A 15,960-nucleotide genomic window follows, 5' to 3' on the forward strand; every position below is an offset into this window, starting at 1 on the left:
CGGAGGTGCGTATCAAAGTTCGGTGCAATGACTATAATGTCATTGCGGTACAAAAACAGCATTCTTTAGTGAAAGCCATACAGGACGCGTTTCATAAGCCTCCGGAAGGCGGCCAGGGTGGAGGTCAACCCGAAGGGCAATGCCTTCTACTTTCACAGGCCTGTCCTGGTAGAGAAGGCACTTTTTTCCTGGGCGTTTGCATCCAGTGGCACTTGCCAGCACCCGCTAACCACGTCGAGCTTGCTGAAATATCGGCTGCATGACAGGGTGTTTAGACTATTGTCATTCGTGGGAAGGGGATACGCATTCTGTTCAGTAACGGCGTTTAGTTGCCGGTAGTTGATACAGAAGCGCTACTTCCCATCCTTCTTTTTAACCAGGACCACGGAAGATCTTCAAACTCCGTCAGCTGGCTCGATTAGGCCTTGCTTAAGAAGTTTCTGCACCTATCGTTTAGCCTCTGCCTCCTTCTCTGATTCTAGCATGTAGGGGGGGCTGTCGGATTGGCCGAGTCCTTCCTTGAGAGGTATCGAGTGCTCAACCTCGGTGGTCACTCCTACGTTTCTGCCTCCTGTGCTAAACACGCTGACATAACGGTTCAGCAGGGCAACCAGCTTGATTGCCTGACCTATTTCCACACAGTTTTGCTAGGCCGCTTAGAACAACTCTTCCATGTGAGCCGGCACTCTATTGGTTGAAGTCAAACCTGCTGTTCACAATAGGGAGTCAGCCTCTACGACCTACAGAGTGTCTACCCAGGTATACTTTCCCATGGTGGTACCAGACTTGAGAGTCAATGGCCGTCCCATAGTGTTCAGGCATCTGGCTATGACCTGGCGTTTGGGCCTAAGCCGATTCAAGCTGCTTGCCATCGGGAGTCCGTCGAGGAGCCCCTCAATCAGTCCCAAGGGACAATAGTTCTGAGTGGTGATACGGCACTACAGTGTCATATCTGTCCAGGCTGGCACTACAACCTTCCTGATTACTTGTACCTTGCTTTGGAGCAGCCGTCTGTGCCTCTTTGGTGCACACTGGCATCTTTCCGTCTACTTGGACCGCTGGCTGCTCAAATTCCAAGGAACACTGGTGTGCCACTAAGAACAGCATGTCCAAAATGGCATCTTCACTTAGTCGGCTGACTACAAAGACCTCCTCGGTCTTAACCTCCCTTAGTCAAATTGGTAGCTGAATAATTCCGTCGAACAGAAGTATAAGTCCATTCGCTAACAGACCATGACAGTCACTTTCCTCGAGCCATTCTCGCAATGCTCCTGAGAGTCGGTCAAACACTCGCTTATTCAACAGGTTGGTAGTGCAACTCGTATCCAGTAAAAACTGTATGGGCTGACTCTCCACTCTTTCGGGAAGAAAGTAACTAGTGTAGTGGGGTCGGCTGAGGGCTTGCGCCATGGTTAAGTCCTTCAGGGAGCCCCTTGAGGGGTTTTTGAATCCCTTCCTTTGTAACTCGGCAAAGTTGGTTCCTGGGGTCACCCAGTTTCCAGGGTTGACCAGTAGCTCTATCAGGTGTTGTTCCTGAGAAGGGGATAGTGCCGGCCCTGCCCCTTTTAAGGCAGGCTTCCTTCTGTCCTGTAGAGATAACTTCGAAGGTTCTCGGTGTCTTGGGTAAGGAGAATTTGGTTGTCACTTCCCTACGTTTTTGACTATGTGCCGGTCATTTGCACAAAGGGGCATAGGCTGTGTCCAAAACCGGAAAAAGGTTGGGGCTGGCCTCCTTCAAGGACTGGTAGTAGTTTTGTGTAGGTGGTCTCTACAGGTTCCTACTGCGCACGAAACTCTCTCGGCCTAGTCCTTGCTGGGTGAGACCATCCGTCAGTAATTCCTGGGCCCCGAGTGGCTTTGTCAAGTTCTCAAAGATTTTTGGTCTAAGCACAGTCAGCAGCCAGAGCTACTGTTGTGGCCTTCATTCGCTTCCTGAAGCCGGTTTCGGGGGACAGGGCAGTTCATGTGGGCGTGCCCCCATCCGCTACACTACCAGCAAGAAGTGGCCTGTGGGCACCTCCCTTTTCCCTAGATTAGAGTTGCTCCTGTAGTCGCTCCACCTTTTCCATGAGATACTGAACCAATCCTGCTAATTGGCCAATTATTTCGGTCTCAACCGAGTTCACTTGGTTAGGAGACTCTCCTTCCACGACTCGCATAGAAGAGCCAGCAGGCTTGCACTCTCCCATCGTTGTATCTGGAGGTAATCATTCCCGGCCCACCTGGCATCTGTTAGCATGGGAGTTGGTACTGCCAAAAGGTGTCGTCGCAGAGCAGGGTCTCCCAGTGAGCTGTAGAATGCCTCCATGGTCATGTTGCTCATGTGTGGGTTCGGAAGATCTCCATACGCAATGTGCACCAGCCTCTTCACCTCCATGGCATGCTTCTGGAGTGACACTTTTTCGTCTTGCCTGAGGGCATAGAGCCGGCTCAATGCCTGCTTAGCCGATCGCCCAAACCTTGCTCGAATAGCGTTGAACACAGCCTTTGGGCCTGATGTCAGCAATAGCCCATAATTTCAGCAGTAGGTTGTAAAGAGAGCAATAGGTCGTAATGACAGAGATAGGTCATAATGTTAGTGATAGGTCATAATGACAGCAATACGCCATAATGACCGCAAGAGGCCATAAATTCAGTGATAGCACATAATGACAACAAGTCATAATGTCAGCAATAGGCCACAATTTCAGCAATAGCTCATAATGTCAGAATTTGCTCATAATGCCTTAGACATATCATTATTCTACTGGCAGGTGACGATACCACTGCCAAGTCAAATCACTTCTCACTGCTCAATGTACTGCTGACAGATCAAAATTATTAATGTTGCTGTAAAAAGCTTACTTGGTCTGACATTCTCTTTTTCAGCCATTCTGTTATTTTGCAGGTAAAACATTTCAAGGAGCTGAACCGAGAAGTTAATACTTACTGTTTGACAAAAAATGAACTATATCAGGGAGTCTTTGTCATACTTGCGAGTGAATGGCATGAAGCTCTGCATGTCACTCATCAGCTCTGTTCTTACCTTCGCTTACCAAGCACAAATACAAACATGATAAACCAGATCAATGACTATGCTGATAAAAGATGCTCTTTCTAGTTCAAATATAGCAAAAAACATGTGTGGTGGGAATTTTAGCTATTCTTAGTTGTTTGAGTTGCACTTTTTTCTACTACTTCTATATTATTTTTACCAACCATATACCAGGAAATTAAATAGAATTGATCAAAGGCGCATAACTAATTTTCATTAATCGAGTCGAGCATCTTTATCAAAGATCCTATTTGTTTTTTCAAGATCAGTTCAAAACAGTTACCCAATTTATTTGGGTATAAAGCACCCTCATTGGCGCATGCACCCTGGATTTTTTGATGAAGACTAGCGTCAAACTTTTTTGGCACAGATCTAGGACAGAAAGTAACAACGACAGTCGAAGATATGCAGTTATAACAAAAATTTATTGACTGGTAATATGATAGAATTATGTGCTTTGGTAAAACGTGGTTTATTGTTTATCAGTCTGGTAACAAAGGCACACTTGCAAAAACGGTTATATATTTGCATTTTGATGCTAACAACAAAATATTGTTGATTTCCATCAAGTGATCATATTTGCCATCATTTATTCAGAGCGGAAACCAACTGTTATAAAAAAATAGTTATAACAGTGGCATGATATGAGGTAAACGGAAACACACATCAATTGATTTATAAGTTGATGATGGTATACAGCAAAAACATGCTCATTCAGAAGAGCAATTGCGTATTAAATGCTACAAACAGTATTATCTGTGTGCAGAGCTGCTATGAAAACATTTTGGTATGTTTTGATTTAACAACTGATTGAATTTATCAGTTAAAACCATTTTAACTAACTACCTTCATTTAATTGTGTATAACTACTAATCTTTTACTTTCGATGGAAAATCAGTAAAAATTTAATGCGTTATACTCTAATAAATGCAATAGTTTAGTGTACAGCCACTCATACAAATTGGTTGACTTCTACAGATTTTCTACTCTAAAGTGTTGTTTTTGCACTTATTGGTGATAATAATTATCTAAAAAATATTTTATTCCATACTTACATTTTCTTCTACATTACAAGTTTTGATGGTAATTTTCCTGACTTTGTATCATGAGATTGCATGTTTAGTTATTATTCTACCATATGGCTTAAATATACTGTACATTACTTATTAACAGTGTTACAAACTTTGATGATGACAATGAATAATATTACAATAGATTCACAAATATAAATCAGTAGAAATATACACAAAACTTTGTGATCTTTGAGAGTAGTTATTGTGTTTTTGCAAGAAGCAACTATAACCTTAAACCAAAAGAACCATCTATATACACTCTGAGAATCAGGCTAAGAGCAGTTGTGGAAAATCATCTTTTGTACATAGTAGTGATATGCAGTTATTTCCAAATCTGAAAACTTATTAACGCTGACCTCTCTGCCTGAAAGTTTTGGTAGCTAAGAAAGTTGTTGATTGAATCTTGTAATATAAGTTATAAACAAGCAGCATGTTTCTAAAGAGATATGTATACACCACATACAGTGAAATACAGTATCGCAAGAGATCACGCCTAACATAGTAGTATTTAATAGTAATGATGGCAGCGATGATGGCAACGATGACAACCAGGTACAGTCAAACATGGATAACTCGAACTTCAAGGGACCGAGCAAAAGTGTTCGAATTATCAGAGCATTCAAGTTATCAGAGCACTGTCACAAGTCCATATATTTACTTATTTATTAGTAGATACATGTACATATACAAACTATAATATAAATCAAAAGCACAAATGGCTTGTTTCAAATTAAATGCTTCTAATGTAAAGTTTAAAACGTTTTCATGAAAAAGTATAGAGATTTTTCTATCACTTGAGATTGGTTTGTTGTTTGAGGTGATGTTATTGCCAGGACGTTTTTCAGATTGACATTGGCAAAACTTGATCGTTGTTGAAATGCTCAAAAGAAAAGACATTTTTTTCTTTTGGGGTTTTACCCACGATCAATTTTGCCATTTTTTCTTGAAGTTTATGCAGATTACCTTACTTTACCTGGGATTCGTTAAAAGCAACACTCCGAGGCAGTTCAATTAGAAGTTTTACGAGGTTTTACGGTACATTCTATATCACTCACGCTTTTTTAATAGATACTTATTGAATGTACACACGTATTCTGTGTTTAGGTCAAACGATGAATAGTTTTTTGTAGCTCAGACAACGTATACGTTTAATTACAACATTTTTTAAGACGTTTTAAACATTCAACATTCCGACGTTGATTCAACACGGAATCAATGTCGGAAAACTATTCATCACGGGCTAGCCGAGTCACGCACTCAAGGATTTTCGCCACGCACATACAAAACAACATGCGATTTTTGTTTTGTATGTGCGTGGCGAAAATTCTTGCGCGCGTGACCCGGCTAGCCCGTGCTATTCATCGTATCGCAGTATAAATGAAATTTTACCAAACTTTTAGAAAAGTCGTTGACAAAAATATTTTGCCGATTGTGGTAATAACGACGCTTATGAATTACGAAAAGATGAGGTTTACCTCTATGGCTTTGAATAAAGTGATTTTCTAAAGCGAAAACAACCGTTTCGGTAGCTGTTGGGCAAAAAAACAGTTCGAATTAACAGTGTTGAGTTCGAGTTATCTATAGCAATTTATCATTACGTGGGAACGGACCAAAGGAAATGTTCGAATTAACCATGTGTTCGAGCTATCCGTGGACAAGTTATCCATGTTTGACTGTATGTTGAAGTTAAATGTGGAACTAGGATGATGCTGTTCGTAAAATGGTCACATGCTATTTCTGTAAAGTTCCATTATGTAAGTGTGTATATTTAGCAATGTATATAATATAGCAATAATATAGCAGTGTATATAATATAGCAATGATGCAATATACCGTACTTATTCCAAAATATAGACAACATGAAGCTGATGGCTTGAGACCTACATAACCCGTTGAAAACAAAAATTTAGACATCCAGTCACAGGTTACAAGTATTTTCAGAATATATTAATCTAATTCAGCCCAACATGCTTAAGGTTGACCATATTTGGCCTAGTCATCAATTAGGAACATTGCAAATGATCTGAGACTTAGGAATCGCTATTCTCCTTGTGAACATTCAAGTTTGATAGCTGGTAAACTGAACTGTTATAATGTAACATAATGAAATATTGAAACATTTAGTAAAATATAATCTTGTACAATATGATATGACGTTACTTATAAAGCCTGGTTCCCATATACGTCGCAAAGCACCGGCGACAGCACCACAGGCTATTAGCGGTGAAATGGGAACCTATGCGCCAAGGACTGCCGGTAGTTGCCGGCGGCATTGCAATAGTTTCGCGCTCCTCAAATTTTGCAAAAGACCGCAGGCAAACCCTTCCCGAAATGCACTGTACAGGTTAAGGTCACCATTATAGGAACGGCATGGCGAGCGAACATTTTATTTAATTACACCATTATGTTTACGATATTATTAACGATGTGGCTTTTATGTGAACAGATGCCGTCGAGCCTAGCGTCGCAAGCATTTTGCTGCACATGTTACCGCCGGAGTCTCGCAATCGATATGGGAATCAGGCTTTAGGTATACATCACTTTTACCTGATGAGTGAGGTCTAGGCAGAAGTCAGCCACTGAACTGTCATGAAACAGAGCTGTCATAATGATGAAAATCCTCGTCAAAATATTTAAACAATTCAAAATTACTAGTCGAATGCTCAGCGTTGCACAGGCACTGAACGATGAACTTTGAGATTTATATATAACTAGCTGCATTACCCACCTACAAGGACAGATTCACGTGCAGCATAAGGTTTATTGAGAGTTGTCTTTCATACTGTAAAACAACTCCAAATATGCAGTTCACTGAAATTTTTTGCCCTGCTCACACTATGCATACACATATGCAGTCATATACATGTATGTCAATAATGTTGGGAAAAACAACAAAAATCTGCAATACGTTTTACAGCTAGTATACAACGCATCAGTCTCAAACCACTCAAATTGGAGTTGCCCTAATTGTGTACGAAAAACTGATAATGAAATTGCTGATGAAAATGAACTGATAATTGCTAGGAAAACTGAAGTTTTTCAGACTGGCATTATTGAAAGGTTTTGCATCTTTTAAAACATTATACAAAATATTTTGCTATCGCCAGCATTTATTGAATGGAGACTTCTACATGCTTAACACACTAATCATGGCTCACCAGTTCTTCGTCTATAGCCTATGTTTTGACATGGTATATACAAACAGTAATGAGGTTGTCTCGATAAAATTTATATGTATAGCAGCACAGACAGTATGATGTCCAGACAGATACAGCATTAGCACCTTACAATAATAAAACATAATGCCAACATGATAGCCTTTTTATGAGATACAATAAAGAAAATGATAGCATGAAAAAATATATATATTGAAAAATATGTTAGAAAATGTTGCATGTGGTATAGCAGAACATGAAGAACATAGCATGACATAACAATAACACAATGTCAGTTCAATGCAACAATTGCGGATAGACAACATTTTTTTGTTTTTCTGTCAGGTGTATGAACAAACAGTTTTCGGCTTGTGCCTACTATTGAGCAGGCGACGTACAGCTGGTCATGGCTAAAGCAGGGTGACAGTAAGTCGATATCAGCTGCTCTCTTTCTTTTCACCATCGCCTATCGCAACCCTCGGAGTACTCGTGCAAGTTCTGTAGTAGTCAGTTACAGTAGGCCTACTCGTACCTGGAAAAAAATTAGTAACTCAGCTGCTGAAGGAAATGAACTTGTCCCACTATCACGAACAGTGGCAAATCCAATGTTATTAAATAGTTGAGGTGTGGCAATTCATATACAATACACTACAACATTGAATGAGAAGTACTTACTTTTTTGAAGTAGAAATTCAGTAGGTAAAACGCACTAACAGTACCAGTACAAGTTCTGTAGCAGTTGTAGTTCTGTGTACTCGTAGCTGGAAAAAAGTAAAAGTAACTCGGCTGCGGAAGGAAATGAACATGTTTACTATCACAAACAGTGGCAAATCCAATGTTTTTAACCCATTCACTGAAGTAGACTCATTTATGCGTTTTTTATGGTCGACCGCGTAGACGCATTTTTGCGACTTTACCAGCAATTGCTAGTAACTGAATTTTACCAAAGGTCTTTAGAACTTTTATGGTAGTGACAGTGTTGTCCTAAGAGTTCTCTATAAAATTAGCCTAAAGTTTAATATTTTAATCTTTATTTGGGGACTTCCAACTTAAAAACGAACATTTTTGTGTAAGTTCATCAAAGGCGTTCGAGATAGAAAACAAATAACTACTTATGTTGATGACATTATAGCCAATTCACATGTTTGTGATTACACAGATAATTAAAATAGCAATAGCAGCACTGACTCTGATGGTGGTGAAAGTAATGGTTTTGTAAGAATAAAGAACATTGTAGAGGATCGTTTTGCTTTGTAGCTTCACATCGCTTTATCAATGCACAAAGTATAGATGCAATGAATTTTTTTGCATAGCATTGCTTGTTAAAATGTTGGCAAAATGAAATATATAACCAAAACAAACGTTCTAGATGGAGTTTGAAATTGAAAAAATATTGTATACATATGTAGCAATATCGGCAAAATGGCTGGCAGTAGGCCGATAGCTAAATTTGTACATGGACGCAAGTGAAAGGGTTACGTATTGAAAGTGGAACAATTCATAGACAATACATGTACAACATTGAATAAGAAGTACTTGCCTTTTTGATGTGGAAATTTAGTAGGTAAGAACTGCATATTTTCCAGTGGCCGCAAGAAACAAACGTTTTCGTGACCTTCTCGTTACACGTTGACAGTAAATATTAATTGCATGTAAATTACTACTCATTAATCTATTTAATTTAATGAATAGTACATTTGTATAGCTGTACAGACACTTTTGTATAGACCGCAGAACTCAAGACGGTGCTTTTTAACACAGCAGGAACTTTGCTGTTTAAAACGGAACAGTGCCGTTGGGCACTGTAAAGAAGCGCACTAACCAGAAATTACGTGATTTTTGTGTAAAAACGATGAATAGGTTATGTATAGAGGTGCGCTAACCAGAGATTCCCGTTAATGCGCCTTAGCGGTAAAAGAAAAAACTACAGAATAGCCGCACTTTAATATAAGCCGCATGGCTCACAAACCGTCAAAAAAAAGTAGCGGCTAATAGTCTGAAAAGTACGGTACTCTATAAGGCGGACAGATATTGATTCAGTTGCCACACTAACCGGAGATTCCCGTTAATGTGCCCTAGCGGTGAAAGAAAAAACCACAGAATAGCCGCATTGTTATATAAGCCACATGGCTAACAAACCATCAGAAAAATGTAGCGGCTAATAGTCTGAAAAGTGCGGTACTCTATAAGGCGGACAGACAGAGATACGCACACACACACACGCACGCACGCACGCACGCACGCACGCACACACACACAAACAACGATTGCCGTTTATATAGTAGATATATATCTATATATAAATATATATATATTACTAAGGACACTTAATAATATAATATATTATTAAGTGTCCACATCACAGTATTAATAATGACCTGATTAAATCAGTAACAATAACTTCATTTGTTGCCTCTGTTCGTATCAAAGTCATTGCTCCAACATCAAATCTTTACGGTTTCTTCATTAGCAGTGTAAATGCTACACTACAGAATAATTGCTAATTGTATCAGGCTAATTATAGTATTCCTTATTTAACGCCACCTTGATGCTTCAATGTATGTGAACAAATTTTATGTACATTATATCACATTGTAATGATAGGACGCTACAATGTAATATGAAAAAACTAACCATGTACTTTATATGTAAATTAGCCCTGTTTCGCTATGAAGTCTTTCAACATGCTTTTATGAAACTAAGTTGTTTTGCTGTTAAATGTAAATTGCCATCAAGCCTCAATTATATGAGCAGGATATATTTTTATCGGGTCAGTGCACACTCAGTTCAGCATACTAATAAACACAAGTATCCGAAAGAATACAACTCTTTGTACTTCAATGTAAGTGAACAAGTTTTGCGTATTTATGACGGAATCTGCTACTACGTACTTTGAGGCTGAAGCTATTAGGCTATTTGATTACAGGCTATTAAATTAAAATTTTATTTGTAAATTAGACATATTTTGCTATAAAGTTTTTTAGCATGCTTTTATGAAGCTAAGCTTTTTTGCTGTTAGAGCTAAATGCCATCAAGCCTCCGATTATATCAGTAGGATATATTTTTATCGCTTGAGTGTGCGCTCAGTTCAGCATACTAATGAGTACAAGTTTCTGAGAGAATAAAACTCCTCATACTTTAATGTATGTTAACATGTTTTGCGTATTTACGATGGAATCTGCTACTACGTACTTTGAGGCTGAAGCTTTCAGGCTATTTGATTACATGTTGTTTCTATTTAATTGGACGAAAAGTGTAAATTGTATCAGGTAAAAGTTTTGCTCTACTAAAAACTGTCTGGACCCTATTACCGACTAGCTCATATGTGCGGAAGAAGAGTTGAGGTCAGAAGACAATGTGGAGATTATTGAGCAGTTCGAAGAATATCAAATGGAATCAGATGAATGCCAAAATAAGAACGTAACTGGTCAATCTAATGAAGCTAATTTTTTTTCAAAAATGTCAATTCTTGTTTTTTAATGTACTGTAAATGTAGTATGTTTATGTCAAGAAAAAAATCATTATATAACTTATAAGCTTACAGTTTTATAGTATATTATTTGAGAACGTCATTGCGGTTTTATGAACTCGCTTACAATGGGTTGATACTCGGAATCTTTTTTCTTTTGCACATAAAAAGCAGGTTTTTGCTGCAAATCGTAGCAAACATATCATTGGGTGCACTAAGTCTTTTAGCAACCTTGTTAAGCATAGTTATAAAATGAAAATTTGCCTTTAAATTTAGAATGAAATAAAAACTCAAAAGCTCCAACAAATTTTACAGAAGGCTCGAAGATCATTATAGGTTATTTGCAAGCAATAGATATCAACTGTTAGTAATATTTATCAGCTTCCATGCGAATATTTATTTAGAAACCTAAATGTGTAACCAGTTAGAGGTAACAGCAAATTATTTGCATTCAAAAGGGTTAATGTTAAAGGAGAGTGCAAAACATATCTTAAAATAATACCTGCAAATTAATTTTTTTATATCGTTTTATCAATAAGGAGATATCAGAAAAATATCAAAAAACCTTGTTATTTTTTAACTCAAAAAATAAGGAGACTGCAGAGCTCCTTCGAGCTTTGCACAAAAGACAGTGCAAAGTATAGGCAATACTCATTTCGCCCGCGAAAGGGTTACATTTGTTTTCCAAAAATTCTGATGAGATATTTGAAAAATATAATGCCATTCTTAATTTAGAAATCATCTCTATTAAAGCGCCATTATAGAGGAAGGGTTAAAAATAGATTGCAATGATGTTCACATAAAGGTTTTACAGTATTTTGACTATTTAACAGTGTCTGCATTCAATTTAGTGGACTTGGTTACTTGTACCATCAGCTTTACAACTGTACAGCTAAACAAAATTTGTATCATGTTATAATCTGCTATAACTCTAAATATAACTTTTGTAATGAAGTTTAAACTGTTCATGAGATAATACCGCTTTGAACTACATAGGTAGATGAGTGTGTACTTGGTAATACAAATTGTAGTAAGGAAATACGAGTTTTTAGTGTAACACTTACTTGGAGTCCCATTTGCAGAGTAAATTAGAACCAGGAATATCATCAGATAAGTTGTGAAAAGCATCTCCTCATAGTTGTAGCTAACATAGTCAGTAGGGATCAATAAGTCAGCAGTGACTACACACTAGCTAAACAAGTCCATATTCTTTGTTTCGTGTACTTAATCACTACCTAAGAAATAATCAGTGAGTGAAGCAAGAATTATCACATGATTAGAAGCATATATAGTGCTAACAGTGTACAACCCTCTTTTTTACTGATCAGCTGTGCAATGACATGGCAAATAAGAAACCTAAGCCAATTCATTCAAAGTTTTTTTTAAATACTTACTGAACTGTTGACAGCAATCACAAACATAGTTTTCTATATAAGAGGCAATATAAAACCTACTCGAAGAATGACAAAAACTTACAAGGAAAATGGAGTGTTCAGACTTACATGTGTTCAGACTTACATGTAGACTTACATGTTCAGACTTACATGTCTGCTCAACCAACATTTGTTTTGTCATGAGATTTAATAAACCAGCATTTTTGACATTTGAAAATTTTAAAGAATGTTTTATTGGCCTGCTTTCTCAAGTTTTGGCTGCCTATATGTTTTTGATTGCAATGCCTTATCCCTCTAATAAAACTAGGTATTAAACTCACAGTAGGTTACAACAATGAGAGCACTAAAAAGGATAGTAGTTTTGACAGTGTCACAAGATTGGATGAGATGGAGGCCCAGCTTATGGAGCCTCCGTGTCATGGTGAGTCAGGCAATGGGCATCTTGAGTAAGGTGAATTACCACATACGGTCATTGATAACTCTGGTGCTGCCAAAAATACTGCATACTTTATGATTCACGCAAGTGTTAGAGTGCTAGTCTACCAAGCTGAGGGTTGTGAGTTTTAATCCAGTAAGAAACGATCTTTTCAGTCCAACCTTTAACTCTTGTTGCTGAGAACCAGTCAGAACAAGGTAAAACTTGCCAAGGCTGCTGAATAATAAGGTAATACATAGCTACATAAAAGACTGGTTTTTTCTAAATGAACTTATGATTTATATTCAGCGCTGGTACTTGTTTATCCAGCACTGGTGTTTATATATACATATCTTTATATACAACATTCAAATCAATAACATATACATGTACATATCTATATGTGATTGATTCAAGATAATCATAAAAGAAGTAGTGATTTATACAAACTTGTAATATACTTCAGTAGAGAGAGATTCATAAAGTTTATATCAATTAGCTTGATGGGTCCCGAATAGATATTAAGACTAGATTATAATCAGTGTGTCTGTTTATGTGACTATGGGGAGTCCAGAAAGTTGTGGGAAGAAGAAATAAGTGAAGGAATGATGAAAAAAGTCTGGTACAAGAAAAGGCTGATTGTACAGATTTTGCAAAGCATAAAGTTGTCAGAGTATCAGCAGTATGCCAAGCATTTACTGAGGAAAGGCTATCTTGCAATGTATAAAAAAGTGGCTGTTATCATAAAGTACTGTTTTTACCGAGAAGATATCCATAAAGATTGGAATATTGTCAACATTATCAATTCTGTCAGCTGGATAGCTTCTGTAAAGGGAATATACAGTGAATCAATCAAACTAACTTGCGAGATCATAGCAAAAAAGTTGGTTGATGGCTAAATTATCGCCAACAAAAATAAATATTTTCTGTTATTTAAACCGCTTTCTGTTGGTGTTTAAATAATCAACATCAAAAATAAACAATAAGGCATGGATCACCAAACTATAATTCATGCATACACTAAGGACCTTTACCATAGCAAATTAGCTTGCTGAATGAACAAAAGATTATTATTTAAAAAGTTACTGTGTAAAGCATGATTGTGTATACATTGTACATAGGGTAAAGAGTAAAGTCAGGTGAGAATGATTTTGATGTCTAAATTTTGCCATTATTATTGATCACGCATGAATTTAATAAGATACATGCACATGTTAACGTCTGTCTCAGTAAACAGTTCACTGGGACACACAGTAAGTCAGAGGTCAGGTCAGTGAACCGAAACGCAGAAGGCCCATTGGGGATTTTAGGAAGGGTATCTAGCCACAATTGTTCCTGCACCAAATATCATGAGCAAATGGTCACAATATATTTTGTACCATGATATACCATTTCCTATGGTGCAAATAGAAAAAAACTGAACAAAAAAGATGACTCACTGATGTTTGAATGGAAAGTACCAGAATAACCAAGAAAGGATCGACGCAGGTTCTGTTGACTGGGTGAAGTGATAGCTTTAATAATTAAAATGAAATCACTAAGCCAGTATGCGCACCAATGAGCAATTATTGATAATTATGTGCATACTACTAGCAAAAAACTTTTACTCCGGGCATATATACTTACTACTGAATGCCCGGCGCTGCCGGAGTGATAAGTCTTTGGAAAATTTTTTCATTTTATTTAACATACAATATTTACCATTCTAACTTTCAAACTTTGTATCAGGAAAAAAAGTGTTTTGTGCAGTTGAAATTTATTAAGAAAAAAGATAATAACAGCTGTAAAAGTTTTCAAACTTTGCCCAACAACTGTAACTTTCAAACTTCATATCACAAAAAATGCTTTGTGCGGGTCAAATAATTAAAAATAATAAAACAGCTATAAAATGATTTAAATATAAATATGAAATAATTAGTAAGTAATAGCTAAATTAAACCATAACTGCCACGGACAACTTTTTTCGTGTTTACTAGGTAAATCAGACACGGTAATTCCGATTTTGTACTCAAAATAAATATTGGTCCACTAACCTTCAAAGTCATTTAGGCTTTTTTAAAGCGTTTCAATATCCCTTTCGAAAACAACACAATCGGCATTAAAAGCTCCACCCATAAATATGTGACGAAACCTAGCTTTTTTAGGAACGGAAGTTAGGAATATTTAGTCCGATTTAGAATAATAGAGATGGGTGTCTTAAAACCCATTATTATCTAAATCCAGCCTGTAAAACAATTTCAGTTTTTTTATGAAAGGTATATAAACTATTTAAAATTCCTCGTAGCTTGTTACATGACGTTTAAATGGGCTGGACGCCGAGAAAAATGAGCTCAAAGAGCGCGGTTTTATCACAAGCTAGCGTTGTTATTGCGCTTTTTTAAATATGCAATGTTAAATAGCTCATCTACCTTTCAGAAAAGACTGATATTATTTTTAAGGCTGAATTTAGATATTAATGGATTTTAAAACACCCATCTCTATTATTCTAAATCGGTCTAAACATCCCTACGTAACTTCTGTTCCTAAAAAGCTAGGTTACGTCACGTATTTATGGGCAGAGCTTGTTATGCCGATCGTGTTGTTTTCGAGACCGATATTAGAACGCTGTAAAAAAGCCTTCATTACTCTGAAAGTTAGTGGACTAATCGTTATTTTGAGTACAAAATTGGAATCAGCGTGTCTGATTTACCTAGTAAATACGATAAAAGTTGTTCGTGGCAGTTATGGTTTAAGTCTGTTTTTCAAAGATTGCAATAAAAGATGATTTATTAATGATATAAGAATATGTTGACTTAATAATAACAATTTGTGCATAGAAGTGTGTGTGTGTGCGCGCGTGTGTATATATAAAAAAAGGTTACTGTTCCAACAAACGCTATCAATAAAAACTTTAAATACTACGATACTGGTACCTCTTGATACTGGTACAAATGTACAGTGGATATCGTGCTGTCTTTGTTTGAATGAACAGAGAGAATGTAGAGACTAATCCTACTCAAGATAATACAATTGTCCGCGTAAAACGAATTAGCCTTGATGGCAATTTAGCAATTTAACCTCACGCAAAACCGGAAATAGAAGTTCACAAAAACACAAAAATTCACCATGTTTCATAAAGCTAAAAAGGTTCATACAGTTTCAATTAATGCCTCTTTTTCGGTGCGAAAACGGGAAAAGGTTGTATACATTATACAATGCACCTTCAGGATACGATTACACTGATATACTATTTTTTCATCTTACGAAGTTGAACATGGTGAGGTTTTCACCTCATCATACCAATTTTATTTCACCATACAAAATTAAAGAAAATTTTTATCTGAGTTCAAATTTGCTAGTCGGTGTGCTTATTAGGTACATCGAAATAACAAAAAATCAAAATGCTGTTTGCCGAAAACATTTTCACAACGTTTGGAAGAG

General features: G+C 37.0%; 1 protein-coding gene across 2 annotated transcripts in view; it reads left to right on the forward strand.

Moving 5' to 3' along the window:
- Positions 1 to 4,183, forward strand: part of LOC137401137 (galactose-3-O-sulfotransferase 2-like) — a 29,596-nt gene extending 25,413 nt beyond the window's left edge. For both annotated transcript variants that reach the window (XM_068087510.1, XM_068087511.1), the window contains one exon: positions 2,888 to 4,183. In XM_068087510.1, the coding sequence (XP_067943611.1) occupies positions 2,888 to 3,100 (213 nt within the window). In that variant the 3' untranslated portion in view covers positions 3,101 to 4,183. The remainder of the gene's footprint in view (positions 1 to 2,887) is intronic.
- The last annotated feature ends 11,777 nt before the right edge of the window (positions 4,184 to 15,960 follow it).

Source organism: Watersipora subatra, chromosome 7 (genome assembly GCF_963576615.1).
Source record: "Watersipora subatra chromosome 7, tzWatSuba1.1, whole genome shotgun sequence".
Lineage (NCBI taxonomy): Eukaryota > Metazoa > Bryozoa > Gymnolaemata > Cheilostomatida > Watersiporidae > Watersipora > Watersipora subatra.